Genomic DNA, 20,945 nt, shown 5'->3' with positions numbered 1-20,945 from the left:
TAAAAGTGAGTAATTGCATTTAAATATGCAGTTGAAGCTTGCAATCACATCTGAATGTTCCTCTCATTAAGTTAGCAAATTCATTTTCGCAAGATACCTAAGAGGTAAAACAATAATGCTTTTTAAAATTTTGAATTCCAGGTCAATTTTAAGCCATAAGAAGACATACATAGACAAAATATACAGAAATGTCCTCATTTTTTGGCATGGTAAAGAAACTACTGGCAAACAGCTGAAAGGACATGGAACCAATTTAAAAAAATGGAACTGCTTCATAGCTGCAGTAATTGAATTCTGCAAATGGAATAGAAGTAGCTAATATAAGTTGAATAATATAAGTAGAACAGTAGTATCACGTAAATGGTAAAAATTAAGAACAATGAATCCTAGAAACCCTTTCCCACCAAACATGCATGGGTTGAAATTGTAATTAGTTAACTTGCCTGTTAGTCTGACTACAGATAAAGTGTAAACTCAGTTTCAGGCAGAGGTAAGTAACTATGTACATTTTTAAAAAGCAGTGCTATGAGACTGCTTTCCAATAAAATGTTTCATAACAATTGACACAGTGAAAAAATTTTTGATGTCTACAAAAAGAGCAAAGAGGAGTGAGCTATGAAGTGACTGAGAGGTGTTTTTCAAGCCAAAATGACATTCAGAAGGATTCATAAAGCAGTGGAATTAACAAGTTAACCTAGTACCACAAGAATCCTTCACTGAGAGTTCCGGGATTAACATCCACAACACCACCTTTACATTGGCAGCTCAATTGTATTTCCAATGAGTTTTCTGAATAAAGAGTGCTGGCGCAGAAAAGCTCTCAGCAAAAAGGAAGACAAAAATTTTTACTGTACCATAGAACTAGCAAAACTGTGTGGAAAAAAAATGGTTTCTTCTTCTCCTAAGTTTAGAAAAACATTTCTAAATGCTTATCTCCTAACTTTGTTCTTCTTTCAGAGAAATAGATTAAATACAGCAAAAGCTATGTGATAAAGTAGCAGAGTACAAACTGTGGCTTGGACTGCAGAGTGACTAACAGCTACAGAAACATATATTACCTAGGGTTGCTTTTGGTCGTTTAACAGTCTCAGAAGTTTCAGGCTCCAAAAGTGGTGGTTTAGGGGCTAGAAAAGAAAAATTCAAGTGTAATCAAACCAATCATGACCCATTTGAGATGGATGAGTTAGTCAGGATGCTCATGTATTGCATAGCTCCTGTCCTTTTTAGGAAGTTTTCCTTAGATATTTTTAGAGAACATATCTCTCTGCAAACCAACTTATGAAAATGATGTGCACAATTACCAGGTTTCACATGTTGTACTTCTGGGGTAGCAGATGGTTTCGGTTTAGAAGGAAAAAGTGGCATTTCTTTTGGAGCTGAAAGAAAGAGCTCAGTTTGCAACAAAAAATTGTTTAACAAGCATTTCCCACAACAAACAGCACATGTCACATGTTTATATTGAAGACAACTCAGTATGGAATGTCAAAGCCAGCTGATGAAATCAGATTTTGAAGTGTGGAATGGAGATGATACTGAAATGCTGTATGTTGATCAGAAATAAGATTCTGTGAGCCCAAAACAATTAAAATTTCCATTTTGAAAGCTTTACATATCAGAGACAATCAGCACATGCGTGTGCATTGGAAGTAAAAGAGACAGAACACTAATAAAATGATGATGATGTTTTATCATGCAAGAGACAAGTTTTATTTCTCTGAGACAGTAAATCCACCCAGAAGCTTGTTCTCATACACAGGTATGTCAAGAGCAGTCAATATAACAATGATGGAAGAACAAGACTCTCTAACCAGGAAGAAGAATGGTTATGCATGTGAAATGATATGTGGAAGGAATGCATTCATATGGGATGGAGTGCTCAAAACAAACACAGAGTTTTTCATTGGGTGAAAACAACATTACCTAATGTTACCCTTGGCCATTGAAAAGGACGGGAAGTTTTAGGTGTGAAAGATTCCAGAATGGATTCACTTGTTGCTGCTGGAAGAAATGATGACAGTCACAAGAGAGCAAAGAGCTAATGGAAGAAACTCTTCCTTCATGAACAAAAATAATTTTTTTTTACAAGAACAACAAATATTTCACTAATGTTTGGACATTTATCAGTTTAGTATGCATTAGGGAGAAATTCAGAACTGCACAGAGCTTCAGTGACTATAAATCAGCACATCTGTGATGCACAAACATTCTGGATATTTATTTCCTTTCATTGCAACTGGTCTGGATCTCAACCACTGCCAAGTAAGATTTTAAGTAGAGCTTTTAAACATTTTGAGTTTTGGTCCAATACTTAAGGGAGGTGGTACCATGTACAATGTAGATATTTAATGAAGAGGACATGTTGAACAATCAATTAGTCACACATTAAAACATATAAAATTTGGAATAGAAACCTGACAACAGATCCAGCTGTGGTTTCAGTGCAAAACCACTGAATGTCTGTAACTGTTAACCAATTTCACGCTGTTAAGGATGCACTAACGTTAACATTTTTACTGATGCTACAACAATAAAATGCAACCTACAGCTCACATCACAGTGTTTTCATCAGAACTGCTCTACAAATACTGTTTTCTCAATTTTCTAAGTGGCACATTTTTTAACATACTGAATCATGTGACTGTGAGTTGCCATATGCATTATTACTGTGAGAAAACACCAAGTTCAACCATTAGCAGCAACACAAATTTGAAACCAGCTGTTAGGGGCTAATCCAAATGTCCACTGAAAATAACAACAACTGTGTATTAATTTCACTTGAGTTTTAGAGCATGGTTTGAGCTGCTGAATTAAGAACTAGGTAGAGATTATTGTACCTGGTCCAGCTTCTGCTATTTCAGGCTTACTAGGTGCCACAGGACTTGAAAGAAGAGGCTGAATATCACTGAAAACTATAAAAAAACCATGTCACGTTAGCTGTGATTATTAATTCTAAACACAGCTTTTTTTGATCATAGAAAAACAACCAAAAAATGTGATATGTTATGGCACACCCAATTTGCACTTCACCATAAGCACACCTTACTTCAGGAATGGAGCAGTATTGGTCCACATAGCTTAAAGCGCCCCAGAAAATACCAAGATAAAAACTTCTAATATCACAATTATAAAGTACTCAATCTCCCCCCACACCCCAAAAACCATAAAAACTAAAAAGCACTACAAGTTTATTTCCATGAAGAAAAGCGCCTGCCTTAGTTCTCTTCAGTGCTTTGTTTGCATCAATATTTTTTAGTGAATTTTAATGTCATATAATCTGTCATACACACATGAAAAACAAGGATAAAGTTAAAAAAATTGTTAAACAGCAAAAAAAAATAGTAAGAAAGGAGTTTCCTATGCTGGCAAGACAATATTTGGTATAAAAACATGCGCTCTAACTGGGCATATAACAATTAGGCTTGTAAGAAAGCAACAAGTAATTTAAGAATTCTTATTAAGACTTAGTCAGTAGCAGTATTAAACCTAGTTTAGTAGTATTAAACCAGGTTTACTTCATGTAAGTATATCTCAAAATAGCCCTAGAAGCTTTTTGAGAAATGGATGTGAGATCAGAAACACTTCCAGGTGAGTTTCTCAGCAGAAAGTGCAAGATGTCATGTAAAAAGGATGCTTTCAATGATCATGACTCACATGGAAGATGATGAAAATACCTAGGATTAATAACATTTCAGAAATGGCTGTCCAGACACCAAAAGGGGTTTAACTGAAAAGCTAATGCATTACTATTACCCGCAGTTGTTGTTAGCACATGAGGTGTTCTGGAAAATGGAGGCATAGGTTTTTCCAGGTCAGCTGGACTTGTAACTGTGGAAAAATGTAAATATCCCTGAGACAGATGCATATTGATGCAGACACAGCAAGGGGGACAAAAATCAGAAAAAGAATGATTGCTTTATATTGTTTTGCAAGGTGCCAGCATCACTACAACAGAGTTCCATAAATTTCCAACTTAAAAAGACAACAACAAAACTTCAAAGTTTTGAAGATGTCACATGCACCTAATAGACACACCCTGACAGGAACTGCAGTCCCCCTAAAAGTAGATTTATCAACAGGAGTCAATTGATCTGTACCCACATAGCATGAAAAAAAACCTGTGCTTTTGACTTCACCTGCACCCATAGGAAGAGACCTATGTACTTTAAATGCATGCAAATATGAATTTTTAAAACCAGGTATTTCTATTGTCAAAGCTTCACATGTTTCAGTATAACAAAAGCCAGTATTTTGACTAATGGGTTTTAACGTACTGCATATCGTGCAATTTGTTATTTGTGGCATTTTACCTAATTGACATAATACAAATTAACAAAACTTCTGTAATAGATAAAAGAGACAGGCTGAGGCAGAAAATCTAACACAAAACTGCTGAAATATTGACAGCCAGGTTTAGGATAATTTTCCTTCTTATATCTTGCACATTCCTACTTTTGTAATGAATACAAATATGTTCTTGAATATCTATGACCCCTCAATAAAAGTTTCAAGGTGCAATAGAAACATAAACTGAAAAAAAGTCTTATGAATAGTGAAAACTGCAAAATAATGTGTATGATACGGTTAACAGAAATCCCCCTGGTGAAACGCCCCAGTAAAGAACATATCTTTATAACTGATAATGGACCCATCTAGCTATAGGTCTTATTGGTCCTATCTATCCAACAACTTAAAACCATACATAAAAATATTAATTCCTGTGGTTTCATTTGTATCTGATCCTATACCACAAAATATCACCATATAATTATAGAGCCTATCACACACTGCAAGCAAAATTCTGCTTCAGACACCAAGCAATCAGAGCAAACAGCCTGTAACTGTAACATCCTTGATGCAAAACCAAACATTAAGCAATTGAAGTACCATAAATACAATTTACCAGTCTCTGTTTTTGATATTTCTGCAGATGCAGAAGTTTGGGACAGGAAACTAATATGATTAGAGTCCAGTGAAGCTGGAAAAATAAAACCAAAACAAAACATTTTTTGGAATCATCTGAACATATACACTGAACATGACTAAGAAACTAGACATGACTAAGAAACTAGGGATTCAGGAAAGGAAAACATCTCAAATGAACATGCCATGGATTTCCTAATGTGAATGTGTGAAAATGCACTGATGATGAAAATGATGAAGAAGCTGCTAGAAGAAATATGAAGAGATCACATTACAAGAGAAGTGGAATTGCCATAGCCAAAGCTGGAATTAAATATGGTTTTGCACGTATGGCCCCTTTTATCTCAACACTAAGCTTTACCAAAATCTAGGCCCAAGAGAAGGAGCAGGTTGGCTAAAAGCACAACAATATCCCTTGGGACAATTCCCTTCCCGCATCGCTAGCAGAGCTGCAAGAAATATTACTGCCACAGACAGCTGCTGTCTCTAACTGTGAAGAAACATCCTATGATTCACTAAATGCTGAAATGAGGTTTTGATCTTAAAACCCTAACATGGCCTCAAAAGCAGCAGCAGAGCAGAGCATTCCCAGCTCCAGGTGATGGCAATGGAAAGGGAGGTCCTCTTGTGCCAGCCCAGCTGGGTTTGCCTCTTAGGAACGCTGTCATGTTTGAATGCATCAGAGAAAGCAAGACCCACCACCCCCAAACACAAAGAAGCAGGGGAATGGAGCTGAGGGCCAGGTGCAGCAATGTGGTCTCTCTGCAGAATGTCACATGCTTCCTGCAGAAAATGCTCACGGGCCATGGAAAAAGCGTGGGATCAAACAAGAGAATTGCAGAACCGCTGTGGCCAGTGCTTCGGCAAGCCAAGCTGCACCAACGAGACTCCATCCTGTCCATGGAAGATGGCAAAGGATGCCAGGTGGGTTGGGGTGGGACGTGTGATGGGCAGTGAAAGAGATGGCAGACAATGGGAACAGAAGACTGTTGCTAGTTACCCATCCCAGTTTGTTGAGTTGCCAGGGAGGAAGGAGTGGTGGACTTTGGCCTCGGTCTTCGAGCAGCTAAGATCAAACACAGAAACTGCCTTCAGCTCCTCACACAGGCTGCTGTCACACAGGTCACATCAAGACAGAGCTACAAAGATGGGGACGTGGCCCTGCTTGGGCCATGCTACCATGCCACAGCTTCACTGCCCATGGTGGTGGCACAATGCTGCCTTTCACTGGAACTGGCAGCCAAGGCATGAGAGCAAACCTAGAAATGATTCCCCAGAACATTTGCAGGTAGAGTGATTTTTAGTAAAGAGCCATAATGCTCCAGCCACATCACTGTCCCACTCTTTGGGACAGCAGCACATCTGAACAGGCTCATCACTGCAGAGAAGAGCATGGCCAAAGGGAGCAGTGAAGGAGGGAATCACTGGCTATTTACCCTTCCTTGTGGTTTCCCGTGGAGCAGACGAGGTCCATTCCAGGTCTGGTCTCTCAGTTGCTATGGTCAGACACAGAAATGATCTTGAGATGTGCACTCAGCCTTGCCCCAGCAGTACAAGCAGCCCCAGCAGTACAACACCCTAAATGTCTGTATTTAGGGCCCACCTGCCCTTTCCTGACAGCACCCTGTGACTCAAACCTGCAATCAAGTGTCTTGCGGTGGTTGCAACCAACACAATACTCCCTGAGCCTCAGTAGCTAAATGGCTCCACATCAGCAGAAAAATGCCAAAACATCCAATTCACCAAAACTCTCCTTACACATCCTTGGAAGATGCAAAACTAGCAGAAAATGCAGACAGAGCATGAGCCAAGACTCATCTTTGAATTTAAAATTCAGGATGACAAGTGCTGGGTATGTCTCCAATGCAAGCAGCTGCAAATGCTAATTACTAATTTTTCAAGCATGAGAAATAAACTGCACATTGTGCTACCAATATGCAGTCATAACTCCAACCTTTCTTAAAAGTTCAATAATTTATGCAAGTATTTTCTTACTGTTGTCACTATTATTTTTTACATAGAATATATAAGCTCTCATCATTTCCATGAAAGGCGTTGCAATTCCCTGTGAAATATCATTCCACTTCTCCCTTACAGTTAGTCTATAAGCCATTGATTAACATGCCTATTCATCAAGCTTGAACTTTAGTCCTCATTCAAAAAGATAAAAAAAAGTTCTGTATGCTAACAAGTCCACGTTAGTAAGAAGACAAAAAATTATGTTTCTGCCATATTGGAATATTTCATTCTAAAAAGAATTTTCAAAATAACAACTGCGTATAGAGTCACACAGGAATTCTGTGACAAATTCTTTTTGTCACTGGTCCATTCAAAACTGACTTTTCAAGTGATGAAAAAAACCATGTTCAAACATCATAACCATGTCATTAGTATGGCAAGTGTTTTAAAGTGCATTAATGAACCACTGATATTGCTCAAAGCAAGTGAAAATTATGTCAAACGACATCAAGAAAAAAGAAAAAAAATTAAAATATATTTTTACCCTCCATTGTTCCTTGGCTTGCAAGGTAAGGAGAAGAAGATTTCAGCTTTGGTCTCTGAGTAACTAAGATTAAACCAGAAAACTTAGAAATGGTGACTAATTTATTTTTTTAAAGATGAGTCAGTATAGGACTGTGTGATTGACGTCCATATTACACTCAGCTCTTTTACATAACTATTTGCATTCATTATAAGGTTATTCCACTTCAAAATCAGGAGGGCTTAGTTGAGTTAGTGTAGTATACAGACAGTTAATCTTTTAGTGAACTAAGCCTACAGAGATGAAAATGAGGAAGAGTAATTGAGAAGCCTAATAATTAAATATCTCATCATTTACATAAATGACTGATGACCTTGCTGAAATGTTTGGCATTGCCACTATCAGCAAAAGAACTGAAATGTTTGGACTGAATTTTAAAGTACAGCTTTTCTTATTTAAGTATTGTGAAATGATAGAAATTAGGATGGAATCACTGTTTACCCATCACTGTCCTCGTGGTTTTCAGGAAAGGAAAAGATGTGGGCTCCAGAACTGGTCTCGGGAGAGCTAAGGTTAGAGATGGAAACTATCTTGAGATGTTATGGCAGTCTCTCAATGCATATGAAAGCATTACTTCAATCACACCCAAATAAGTAAATATTTAAATTGTGGTTTCTCATGTATGCTCTTTCTACCAAATCAATCCTACATCAGTTCATAGTCACTTGATATTACCACAAATCCCCAGCACTAGATAAACACTGCTCCTATTGTGCAATAGCAGAAGTCATGATGCTCCAGAGCTGCCTTTTAGCTGCAGTAAATAACACATTCTAAAACCCTTTCTCAAGCATCAAGTATTTTCCAACTATAAACTGCAAATTAGTCAATGAATATATAGACAGAACTTTTGTTTGCATCCAAGATACTGCCTACCTTATATTTAATCTGAAAAACTATTAACTAGCTCTGATTATAATATACTTCACCACACTTAAAAATGAATGTTGGTCTAAACTATTATATGCCTCGGAAAAAAAAAGAGAAAGAATAGGTTCTCCACTGAAAAATTTATAAAGGTGAGCTTAATAAGGATTTCCAATAAGAGTTGGGCATCCTGGTAGAAGAAAACCAACTCGTGCCTTCTTAACCAAAATCCGTAAGAATCTCTAATAGAACACCTTGATTTACAAGTTTTCATTCTGAACAGGTATGAAGTAATATGAAGTACTTTGAACAGACAGAATTTCATATAGACACTGGAAGACAAGGATAAGTTACAAGAAGAGTCACATTTACGACACAGTAATTAGTGAACAGATATGGAAATGACAACAGTGAATGCAAAGATCACAATAAAAAAATCCCTTCTCTTGTCTAAGAATGTATTATTGAAAGGGGAAAAAGTTTCTCATACAAGCATGCAACAAATTCCTAACACAAACAGATGATAATCAAACAGTTTGTCTCAGAAAATGGAATCAAAGTTTGGACACTGTCACCACACTTGCAAGAATGCAGTACAGAAAAAGTAGAAGAGCACAAATCTGATGGACCAACGAAGAGAACATTTCAAACAAGGAGTTCTTGTTCTGAAAATTCTGTTAGACTTAGCAGAATAAAAGTCTCAGCAAATAAAATCTTTCAAAAATGCATTAAAAGTTGGTAGGGTAAATTGACAGGGGGGTGGATTGAAAAAGTTTTAGAAATTTATCCCTTTTCATCTGACTGCACACTTCTCTGCAGCACAGGGCTACTTATTGTCCTCTCCATCTTAATTTTGTTGCTAAAAAATGGAAATAATAAGAGTTTCCCAAGTACATTTTCTGAATATCTTCTCCTTGCCTACCAGTGGTTGAAAGAAGTGTTCAGCATAACTGTTATGATGGCTAATATAAAAGGAAGTACCTACTTGTTAATGTACAGGGGGATACTATAGAACATTTACAAATATCTATAGAGATCTAGAGGAGAAGACAAGGTTCAGACTATACCAGCAGAAAAAAAAAAGGAGAGTTCCTGAGTTCAGCATTAAATTTGTCCTATAGAGGAAGAAAATATGAAAGAAATTACCTGGATCATTTAGGACACATGCAAAAAGTTGACAAACCTTTATCTCCCTAAATAAAGGGGTTTTTTTCCCCTAGATGTAGCCAGACTATCAAGTCTCAAGCTGTTTAAAAAAGTCCCTAACCCTGAACTTGGGTTTGCACTGCTCACTGTGCTACCTTTAATCTCCCTAGAAGGATTTTTGTCATAGCTGGAGAGTCCTCCTTAATGAGAAATATGCTTGAATATTCTATGCAACTTCAGGTTTTACAACTTGAACAACCATTAAGTTGTTTTAAAACCACAACTGAACATAAACAATATTTATAGAAGATAAATCCACAAAGAGAATTTCCGGCACGTCACTCTCTGCCCCCAGCATTGTAACTGACCAGGACAATGTCTTAAATACCAATAACCATGGAAATACACTTTAGTAATGACAAAGTAATTAGAAAATAAAAAAGAGTATGACTTGAAGCAATACCACACCTATCTGTATCATGATACTCTGCATATAGTAGAGAAATTAAAGTCTGGTTACAAGCCCCACAGTATCACATGATAAAGTTCTATGACATTAAATAATACATAACTGGTCAGTGGCAATCATGGCTAACACTACCAATTAGTACTGTAAAAGTGAACTCAGAATTTGGAAAGAAGATCATAATCCAGTATTTTAAACATCGTAGATATTGCCTTAAACAAAAATAGTACCCGATGCAGAATTTTTATCTTGCAGTTGTTCTTATCCCCAAAGTAAAGGAAATCAACATTTCACCAAAAGCACCCTGGGAACCCTTCAAGAACACTCAGTTTGCAAGAAATGTCAATACCAGACTGAGCTGATGGTATTTCCGTGACTCCAGATGCTTTAGATGGGAATTGAGAAACTGTCTGTGTTTCATTAAGAGGTGCACAGAAAATCTGGATTTAAAGCGCTGAGGAATCTGACTGTTGCTGGGATAGCAAACACACAAGCTGTGTTGTTCAGGATGATGTCACTGCAAACACAAGCAAGATACTGGACACTTCAAAGTCCTTTCTGTATTATGTGAATAAGGAGAAAGACATGTGCCCCAATATGGTGACAGGAAGATCCAGTATCTGATGCTAGACAGAAACTCCTAAGAATCTTCCTCTACACTTTTTGGAGTTTAAATTACACCAACACAAGGAAGAAATTCATACAAGTTGGTGAAAAAGATCAGTCTTTTTGCACCTTGTACCAAAAATGCTTTCTAGCTGCTGATCAAGAAGTGACAGATACAAAACTGTCCTTTAACAGGCTGGTCATTTGAACATAGAAGAAAATGTGTTCACACCAGAAAAAAGGCAGCAAGTGGCAATGTGATGAAAATTAAACCTAACTACTTTTTGCTGCAACGGGGTTTTGGTAACAACTTGAAATAGACTTTGGAGGAAATTGTCATTATTGAATGGAAATTAAATATTTCTTCTTGCAGGGACCCTAAATGAAACAGAACCTTGAGCGCTGATAAAACTGCATTTGCTTGGCGTCAGATTTTGTAAGGTATTGGTAAATTAGCTTATTTTATGACTTGAGGAAGTAGAAGAAGCCTAAAGGATAAATGCTGATAAGGAAGAACAGGAAAACTATATAGATTATTACATACTATTAGGGTAATTAATTTAAATGTCAATAAAATACTATTAATCCACCAGTTCAATTTCACTGGGATCTGGTATAACAGGTTTCAAGGGTGTTTGGAAGCATCAGATATACCATGGCAGTGTCTGGTCAAGTGCAATTTGTTGCAAATGTTTTCTTTAATTACATTGTTGTGCCTTTTATTTGCAAAGCTGTACTCAAGCAATACAGCAATACACTTGTCATTGCACATTTTTGTTTCTATTAGTCTCGTGCCTATGCAGTCTCCCTTTCTCACAGCCAAATGTCTAACTTAATCACTGCTTTAAATATATTCAAATTAAAGTATTTTAGAGTCTATTCTCAACCATTTTGAACTCTCTATCTTCATTGCTATTGTTTCTGCTGTTTCTAAGGGCTTACTCAACAGTTCCAACTTAGAATGGTTTCATTCAGGGATTTATTCAAAACTTATATTACCTTTCACTCTACCCCTCCGCAGTATTGCAACTTAGAAAGAGAACCCTACTTTATGTAATAAGACATGCCTATTAACACCAAACACAGCAATACAGACTTGTAAATATACCAGGAATACAGGCCAAAATTAGAAGAGAATATTTACTATTACATGCAAAATTTCCTAAATTAGTCTGGTATTTGAAAGAGCAACCTAAAACAGTTCTGAAGCTATGTTGAGTAATTTTAAACTTAACTAACAATATACAAAATTTTTAATTAAAATTTCTGGGGCAATTTCTATTTAAAATCACATTTTTCAAGTATTACCAGGTATAGCTGATGGTATTTCTTGGGTGCCTGATGTTTCAGGTCTTGAAGAAATGTGCTGATTTTCATCAAAAGCTGAAAGAAAATCTGGAGTTAAAATTAGAATTGGCTTTATATCCACAGTATTTGGCCATTAGCTGTTGGGCAGCTCAAGACAACATCGATGTGAGATCAAGCAAGGTGACAGCAGCTGTAAAGATCAACTGAGAAATGAGGTGTTACATGAACACTGAAGCTGGTGTGAAATGAAGGAGAGTCAATTCCAGTAGCTCATGTGAGGCAATCTTCTTCTCACTGGCCTCTTTTTTAAAGTACTTATTCTTTGAAAGAAAACTGCAGCTGCCAGAAGAAACCTAGAGGCAACATAAGCTAGCAGAGGTCTATTTGTGGATTGCTATTCAGTCACTGTGGGGAATTATTTTCCAGCTTAGATTGCACAGAAATGGCTGAGTGCAGCAGGGGTGGGGGTGGAGTGTGGGGAGAAAGCCCAGCATCAAGCAGTCTTTGGAGCAACGTGTCTCAATGAAGGTTGGCACTCTCCACAGCTGCTGGAAGGGATGGCAAGCAATGGAAAAGCTAATGGAATTATCAGCTATTTACCCATCACACTCCCTCTGGTTTCCATGGAGGGATGAGAAGTGATCTTCAGGCCTGATCCCCGCATAGCTAAGATCAAATATGAAAATAATCTTGAAACAGTAAGTGAAATCAGCCTTTAGATAAGGTGATCTTCAGCCCTTAGCAGGTCCAAGGGACATATATTTATTTTGTAACTCTTGTGTGTACACTTCTAATTGATATTGGTTTACTACATTTTTGTCTCATGGGGTAATTTTTTTTTTGGATACATAACATCTCATTTTAGTCATTAGCTACGAGGCTAACTGTCTGCATCTGATTTTAAAATTCTATCCAATAGCAACAGCTGACAGCAAATCCCTTCTCCCCTACACTTTAGTTTGGATGTGCCAGAAAAATATTTTAACTAAGGAGTTGCAAATGCCTAATATGATTTTGATACAGCATGCACACAATTTTCACACAGACGGTGTCTAAACATTTTCCTACAAATTCACATTTTGGCCAAGAATCAGATTTTCCCTGCAACTGCCACAAAGCTACTTTGATAGAAGCAGGATTTCTGAGACAGACCATCCTTTGCCAGATAACGGCTTAAAAATATTTTTAGGTTTTTCTGACAATATATTAATAAAAACCACAAATTTAAAAAAACCCAAAAAACAAAAACAGCAACAACAGCAAAAAACCAAACAAAAAAAAAAAACAAAAAAACAAAAAACCAAAAAACCCCCCACAAACCCAGATTCTATCACCCCCTAAGACCACCATTTCCATTAGAGAAATTATACAGCCTAGAGCATGAAAGAAACATTTCTATGAGTGGTAATATATGAAAAAATGAAGAGTGGGTACTCTTAATGTTAACAACACTCATGATTTAATAAAGTGTAAAGCCAAGTAATAAGTAATCTAAGTAGCCCAGTTCTTTAAATCAAGGGAGAAGGCTGTGGTAGCTTGGTGAGAACAATACTGCAGACAACAGCAAAGTCACGATAAACTGAAAAGCCTGATAAAGCCTGATAAACTGCTAAAAGTTTTCTGTCTACTGAAGACAGAAATGACCTTGGATAGATAGAGTTCTCAGCTTCAAAAGAAAACAAAGGTCTTGTGTTCATGCAGAGGCAAGATAACTGTCAGCACCACCCACTGAGTATTAGTACAGCTGCATCATGTTTGTGTTCAGTGTGAATTCTGCAATAGATAAAAGCTTTTCTAAATTTATCTGTGAAGCGAAGCTAAAAGCATGTTGACCAAACTGTAGCCAAATAAGACCAGAGAAAACACAAATAGTGTATGCATGTTGTAATTAGCTAATCTTCAGATGATGAACTATGTCAATGCTCATCTACCCAATTCCATTTGATTGGTCCCCAGAAAGAAAGTGATGTTTGATACACTGATGTAATAAAATGTCACTTGTTAAATCATGCTAGCATGAACACAACCAAGGATGAGAACCTCCCAGAAACCTTCTACTGTTTTTTATGCTGGGAAAATCTCATGCTCAAATACAAATGCATAAATTGTGCCTAAAAATCTATATTCTTAATGAATAAATGGAGGGAAATAATAAATTATTAGCACAAGTAACTGTAGAAATCAGTTGTTGGACCAAAATTATGTACTGCAGCAGCCTTTTAAATATCAGAGACTACTTCAAAAAGTTGTGAACAGGAAACCAAAGACCAATCAATGAATCTCTTTAAATGTGTCTACTGGGTAAAGAAAAATATTCCCACTACAAAGGTTAACTGTTATGCTGATATTCCAAAATTCATCAAAGCCTGAGAGTTTCCTCTTAAGTGCTAAATTCTGCCCCACTGACCACATCAGAACCTTTCAGTAATACAATACTGGCCTGAAAGTGCCAGGTGGTATCAGGATCACTTACTTGAAGCTAGAACTACTAATTATACACTGGTGGTTACTACAAATAACATGAAGCCATAATGAACAAATGAAAGACCATGGGAGATAACATTAAAAATACAGGATATATAAGAGACATCAAAATTGTACCACTCAAATATGAAGAAAAATCAAGGATAGGGTATAAAAAATAAATGCCATTTACCAGTCTCTTGCTCTGACATTTTTCCAGATGTAGAAGTTTGGGGAGTGGAAGTAACATGAAGAAAGTCATGTGAGGCTGGAAAAAATGGTGTCTTATTATTTAAAAAATACATCAACCATCACACCATGGCATCACCTGCAACCATGGACTCAGTGGTTTAGAGTACAAACAATAAAAAACAGAAAAAAGATATATTTTGCAAAATTAGCAGAATTTAAAAAATAAATATGTTAATATGCAAAGATGTGTAAACCCACAAAAAATATAATGCAAAAAATTAAACAGAATGACACAAGGAATATGGAAAAAATTCCCATGTGGCTAGAAGGAATGCAAGACTGAATAAGTACAAGAACACTGGCCAAGAGGAGTCAAGGAGAAAGTGAATTTATGAGATGAAGATACTGGAAAAAATCCAATTTAAAATTTTGGCAAAAATAGGAGAACATAAAAAGTGATTCAGACAACATCACCAGGCAGCAAAACAGAAATGAATATCCTTAGCCCAGCCAAATTTATATGCCTTGTTATAATTACAAGTATCTGATTTCTCCACTGTAAAAACAAGAAAGCTCAGAAAATTACTTCAAGTAATGCAAAGTAGGGAATGTAAATTCCCTGGAAAAGATCCTGAAGTGTGTGAAATATCACAGTTGATATGAAAGCAAGACTGCTCCAGACAAAAGTGCCAAGTCACTTTTTACTGCTCATTACATTTTTAACTCACACTCAACTTCAGATTTTAGGCACACCAGCCTGCTCATGTAATACTTTGTTACCCCTTGGGCCACAAAATACTGCAAGGACACAGGACTGGTCTTGCACACCTGCAGTGTGAAAGAAGCTGTTGCCACTAAATAGGGTTTGCTTGTATGGCCCCATTTATATCTACACTGGAGGTTTATCCCAATGTAGGCCCCAGACAGGTTGGCTAAAAGCACAACAATATCTCTGGGGACACTGCTGCCTTGCATAGCTGTCAGATCTGCAAGAAATATTGTCAGTACCAGAGGCTGCCAGTGTCTTAAACCATGAAGAAACATACCAATATTCACCAAAAGCTGAAATGAGGGATCAATTAAAAAAAAAACATACACAGACTCAAAAGCAGCAGCAGGGCAGAGCATTCCCAGCTCCAGGTGATGGCAATGGAAAGGCATGGGCAGAAGAAAACCAGCGGCCTTGAATGTCAGTGGTGAGGAAACCAAGAGGTGCAGCCCTGCCCAAGGAATGTCTGGAAGGTGGCTGAGCTGCTGTGCTGTGTTCTTGGGCCAGCCCAGCTGGGTTTGCCTCTTAGGAACGCTGTCATGTTTGAATGCATCAGAGAAAGCAAGACCCACCACCCCCAAACACAAAGAAGCAGGGGAATGGAGCTGAGGGCCAGGTGCAGCAATGTGGTCTCTCTGCAGAATGTCACATGCTTCCTGCAGAAAATGCTCACGGGCCATGGAAAAAGCGTGGGATCAAACAAGAGAATTGCAGAACCGCTGTGGCCAGTGCTTCGGCAAGCCAAGCTGCACCAACGAGACTCCATCCTGTCCATGGAAGATGGCAAAGGATGCCAGGTGGGTTGGGGTGGGACGTGTGATGGGCAGTGAAAGAGATGGCAGACAATGGGAACAGAAGACTGTTGCTAGTTACCCATCCCAGTTTGTTGAGTTGCCAGGGAGGAAGGAGTGGTGGACTTTGGCCTCGGTCTTCGAGCAGCTAAGATCAAACACAGAAACTGCCTTCAGCTCCTCACACAGGCTGCTGTCACACAGGTCACATCAAGACAGAGCTACAAAGATGGGGACGTGGCCCTGCTTGGGCCATGCTACCATGCCACAGCTTCACTGCCCACGGTGGTGGCACAATGCTGCCTTTCACTGGAACTGGCAGCCAAGGCATGAGAGCAAACCTAGAAATGATTCCCCAGAACATTTGCAGGTAGAGTGATTTTTAGTAAAGAGCCATAATGCTCCAGCCACATCACTGTCCCACTCTTTGGGACAGCAGCACATCTGAACAGGCTCATCACTGCAGAGAAGAGCATGGCCAAAGGGAGCAGTGAAGGAGGGAATCACTGGCTATTTACCCTTCCTTGTGGTTTCCCGTGGAGCAGACGAGGTCCATTCCAGGTCTGGTCTCTCAGTTGCTATGGTCAGACACAGAAATGATCTTGAGATGTGCACTCAGCCTTGCCCCAGCAGTACAAGCAGCCCCAGCAGTACAACACCCTAAATGTCTGTATTTAGGGCCCACCTGCCCTTTCCTGACAGCACCCTGTGACTCAAACCTGCAATCAAGTGTCTTGCGGTGGTTGCAACCAACACAATATTCCCTGAGCCTCAGTAGCTAAATGGCTCCACATCAGCAGAAAAATGCCAAAATATCCAATTCACCAAAGCACTTCTTACATTTCCTCGACTGATTCTAACAGTTCATGGCAAGAATCACACCTGTGTATTTAGAATTCAAGATCTGATTTCACTTTTCGCTACAATCAATGAAATCCTTCATTCTATGCGTCAGAAATTATTGTCCCTGGCACTAATAAAACAAAGTGTAGAGAATTTATCTCTCTGTATATAAATGCTTGTAGGTCAGAAATTTTTGTCCCTAACACTAAAAAAACACAGTGCAGAGAATTTATCTCTCTGTATATAAATGCTTGTAAGCAAGTGAAAAAAGGAATATTTTCCACAGAATTCTAGCACATCTTAGAACTTACACTTGTAAACCTCAACATCTCTTTGTGCACTGAAGAACAAGTCCCTCATGTCATCTCCTCATACCCTGTTATCCTAATTTTTCACAGGGAGAATGCACAGCCTAATACATAAATCAGTGCCAAATCTGGACTATGTGTACTCACTACTACTGTGCATATTTGCCCATTGCTTTGGGCTTGGTTTCAGGCTTAAGGCAGGCAAGAGTTGTGACAGTTTACAAACATGCCTTTGGATGCAGCTGGTGACAGTAAGGAAATAGTGCTGATTCCTCTGGGATATTTTGATATTTCCAGCTTTTGGAAATGGAAATCCTTCTGTTCAGTTCTCTTCAACTTGATCATTTCCTAGCAACACTCAATGACTTACTAACTAAAGTCTTTGCATCTGCTTAAGAGTTGTAGATAAATCTTTTTTCTGCCTGTGGAGGAGCTTTTTCCAATGTGCAAAAAGAGCAAATTGGACATGTTAACATTTATTTAACCATTCCTTACAACGATGGCCCTCCACACACACACACACACACACACACACACACACACACATATATATATACATATATAAATCTATACAAACAATCCTTCATAAGAAAATCCAGACAAAGCATTGCTGTGTCTTTTGAGAGCCCGCCTAGATGTGAGGACAACTACAGAGAAGACAGATATTATTACCAGCTGAGATTGGTGGCATTTCTGGCATGCCAGATGTTGTGACTCTTGAAGAAAGAGGCTTCCTTTCACCTACATCTGGAAAGATAATCTTGTGTTAAAAGGTTTAATTGCCTCAGAGCTGCCTGGATAACTCGGGACTTGGTGAACAGGTGTTGCTTTGTTAAAATGGAAGCACAGGGAAAATTGCATTACTCAGTCTCATGGACTGTTGGGCTGGTGTGGAAGTCAATGTGGAAACCATTTTATTCATACTAATGAGAATTCTTATTACCTAATAACCTTAGCATATAATGCATGGTAGATAGTAAGAAAACACCTCTGGATCCAGAAAGTAGTTAGGGGGTTTGCCTTTTAATGGAAACAGTACACAGAAATATGTGTAAGCTTTTTACTCCCTCTCAAAACTAAGTTCTCTCAGCACAGGGGAAAAAAAACCCCAAAACTAAGAAAGGCAGGTCCACAGCTGGGAATCTTAACAATGAGAAAACCAAACACAACCAACTAAAGGGAACTCTTCTCTTTGCCTCTGATCCTTCAACAAAGATGAATTATAAGTACAGATGAGAATCTAGTTAATAACAGCAGTATGTATGAATTACTGTGAGGTTGACAACTAAAGCAATGGAAAACTTTCAAAAATAGCAACAAGGATAAAAAAAAAGAAAACAAAATTTTGAAGCTATATTGAAGTCAACTTTTGATTTTTATCCTATGCCATTCAAACAGCTGAAGCTCTGTAGTAATTACATGCATGGATATTTCCAAATCAGTAGTACCTCTAGCTGCTGTTAAGAAAAACAACAAAACAACCAAACCTGAGAAATAATTTCATGTAAGTAAATTAAGAAGGAACATCTGGTGGAGAGAAACTTTACTTTTCATTACTCTGCAAAGCATTTATTTTATATTTTTGCTTATTCATTTAAAAATTAACCTCCTTTTCCATTTCAAATACCATCACTAATTACTTAGCTGAAGATGTTAACTTGGGCATCCTCACCTACCTATGGCTACAGGAAAAATTATCTATTCCCAAAGCTATAACTCAAAGTATAGCTTAGTTGGAAAGGTCTGGCCTTAGTTGTGTTGACTTATTTTAAGACAATAAACAGGGAAAAAATCAGAGCAAACTGCATGTGAAAAATTGAAAGGATAAAATAAATAAAAAATATCACAAAAAAGCATGGTATTTTGCTTAACTGGAACAGCCTTAAGCCTTGCAAAATTTAAATCTTTTCCTGACACACTTCTTTGATTAATATTGCATTATTCTGCAAGCTACTTGCAGACTTGCTTTAAACTTGTACTCTGCCTGGTCACAGGAATGAGGATGGTGATACAGGAGTGGCAAAAATAAGATGTAGGACAACACCCACGGCAAGCAGTATGCAATGAAATCATCAACATGGAAGCAGCAAAGAACTTTTCACCACCAACCAACCAAAAGGGTATGAAAGGCTTCTGAAAGAATTCTATTATAATTTACCAGTGTGTGATATTTCTGAAGATGTAAAAGTCTGGGGAGTAGAAATAACATGAAGAAAGTCATGTGAAGCTGGAAAATAAAAGCAAAAATAATGCTGTATTGTTTTGAAGTGATAAGAAACCTTCTGCAATATCATATTCCTTCATAAGCTGACAAAATTTCTGGGTAATACTTAAAATATTATGTTCCACAGAAAGGCAGAGTCTGATATGTACAATAACTGATTAAGTTATTGACTTGAAAATGATTTCCAAAAACACACAGTAATGAACAAAAATTTGGTCCAAAATGCATTATCAGAGTCTCGTAAAAAGGTGAAATACAGAGTTAAAAAGTGAAAATACAAGGCTATTCAAAATAGGAGAACATATTATTAATAAAAAGTAGCAAACTGTGAGTGCATGGAATTTTTTCTAGGATCAGGAAGGACAATCTCCTGGTGCTAAAACTGGAGAAGGAAAAAGGAGCTGGACCAAATGAAACGTAGAAACTTCCTTTTGTCAGACATGCGAACAGCTAACTATTGCAATCAATCTCCCCCTCAGTAATGGATTTCCTTCAATGTTAATTTCTTCCAAAAACATATGCATCAGGCACGATACTATTGGCATGCTAATGAAATGAAATCTTTCCAACTGGCTCTCATCTTATTATATTTTTTCCTTATTTTAGAAAACTGTCAGTTGCCCCAGGCAAGTAACATCTATAAAATAATAGAAACACATAATAGAAATTCTGTAAGGACCAACTAGAAAGCATCTGAATCTTCAGTGATGTGTTTTTATAGTGCCACTTTAGAAATCTGGGCAGAATTATATCTATGTTTATACAGAAAGGCTAAAAGAAGAGTGATCATTTCAAAATATGTTGGAATTTCTTTGGTTTTCATTAATCCTTAACAAGTCAGAATCCTTCAGCAAATCAGGATATTCTATTTATGAAACTCAGGTGTGGGCAGTCCTATTTAAATTTGACATTTACAGTAAGTCCAATTTACTTTTAAAACTAAGAACTGCATGCTGCTGCCAAACATGGAAAACCCCCTGAACTACTAACTTAGTATTTCACATAGAATGTCATAAAGAGACCTAACACTTGGTGCAGCACTTTCATAGCCACAGTTATTCTTCATTTATATTAAACTGAACAAACTATTCCATGAGGGGCACTGTCTCCTCCAAAAATTCCCAACTGTCAGGAGGATTAACCTCATGAGAACCATTACCGAGTCGGGTTGGTTGCACTTCCATGGTACTGGACGGTTTGGATCCTGAAGAAACAGTCTGTTTTTCCTCAAAAGCTGAAAAAACAATCTAAGCTTAAAATGTTGAGAGAGCTGTGACTTGATGGATTAGCATGAAACACTGAGCAAAGGCTGTGCATTTCCAGACGATGCCAACGCTAAGCTGAGCAAGACGGCAGATGGCCTCAAGTGAGACGTAACACAATGGCTGCGACAAGGGGAGGGGATGGCTGGAAAAACAGGTTTCTGGCCTTGAAATGCAAGTGCAACATGCTTGAAAGAACTCTTACCAGCAAGGAATTCTCTCTTATTAAATTTTATGG

The 20,945-nt window shown here is 37.7% G+C and overlaps 1 protein-coding gene across 14 annotated transcripts in view; it reads right to left on the bottom strand.

Moving 5' to 3' along the window:
- ABI3BP (ABI family member 3 binding protein) overlaps window positions 1–20,945 on the bottom strand; it is a 136,501-nt gene that overhangs the window by 55,845 nt on the left and 59,711 nt on the right. For 11 of the 14 annotated variants that reach the window (XM_030961001.1, XM_030961036.1, XM_030961095.1 and 8 more), the window contains 5 exons: window positions 3,751–3,825; window positions 2,835–2,909; window positions 1,921–1,998; window positions 1,302–1,376; window positions 1,059–1,124 (listed from right to left, as the gene is read on the bottom strand). In XM_030961001.1, coding sequence (XP_030816861.1) covers window positions 1,059–1,124; window positions 1,302–1,376; window positions 1,921–1,998; window positions 2,835–2,909; window positions 3,751–3,825 — 369 coding nt within the window. Of the gene's footprint in view, window positions 1–1,058; window positions 1,125–1,301; window positions 1,377–1,920; window positions 1,999–2,834; window positions 2,910–3,750; window positions 3,826–4,900; window positions 4,976–5,920; window positions 5,987–7,423; window positions 7,487–7,903; window positions 7,970–11,855; window positions 11,931–12,455; window positions 12,522–14,511; window positions 14,587–16,152; window positions 16,219–16,588; window positions 16,649–17,893; window positions 17,969–19,379; window positions 19,449–20,604; window positions 20,680–20,945 lie in introns of all 14 variants that reach the window. The other 3 variants (XM_030961111.1, XM_030961009.1, XM_030961056.1) reach the window with 3 other exon arrangements.

Source organism: Camarhynchus parvulus, chromosome 1 (assembly GCF_901933205.1).
Source record: "Camarhynchus parvulus chromosome 1, STF_HiC, whole genome shotgun sequence".
NCBI classification, from domain to species: domain Eukaryota; kingdom Metazoa; phylum Chordata; class Aves; order Passeriformes; family Thraupidae; genus Camarhynchus; species Camarhynchus parvulus.
Note: the sequence above shows the minus strand (reverse complement) of the source record. Positions and strands in the feature narration are given on the sequence as shown.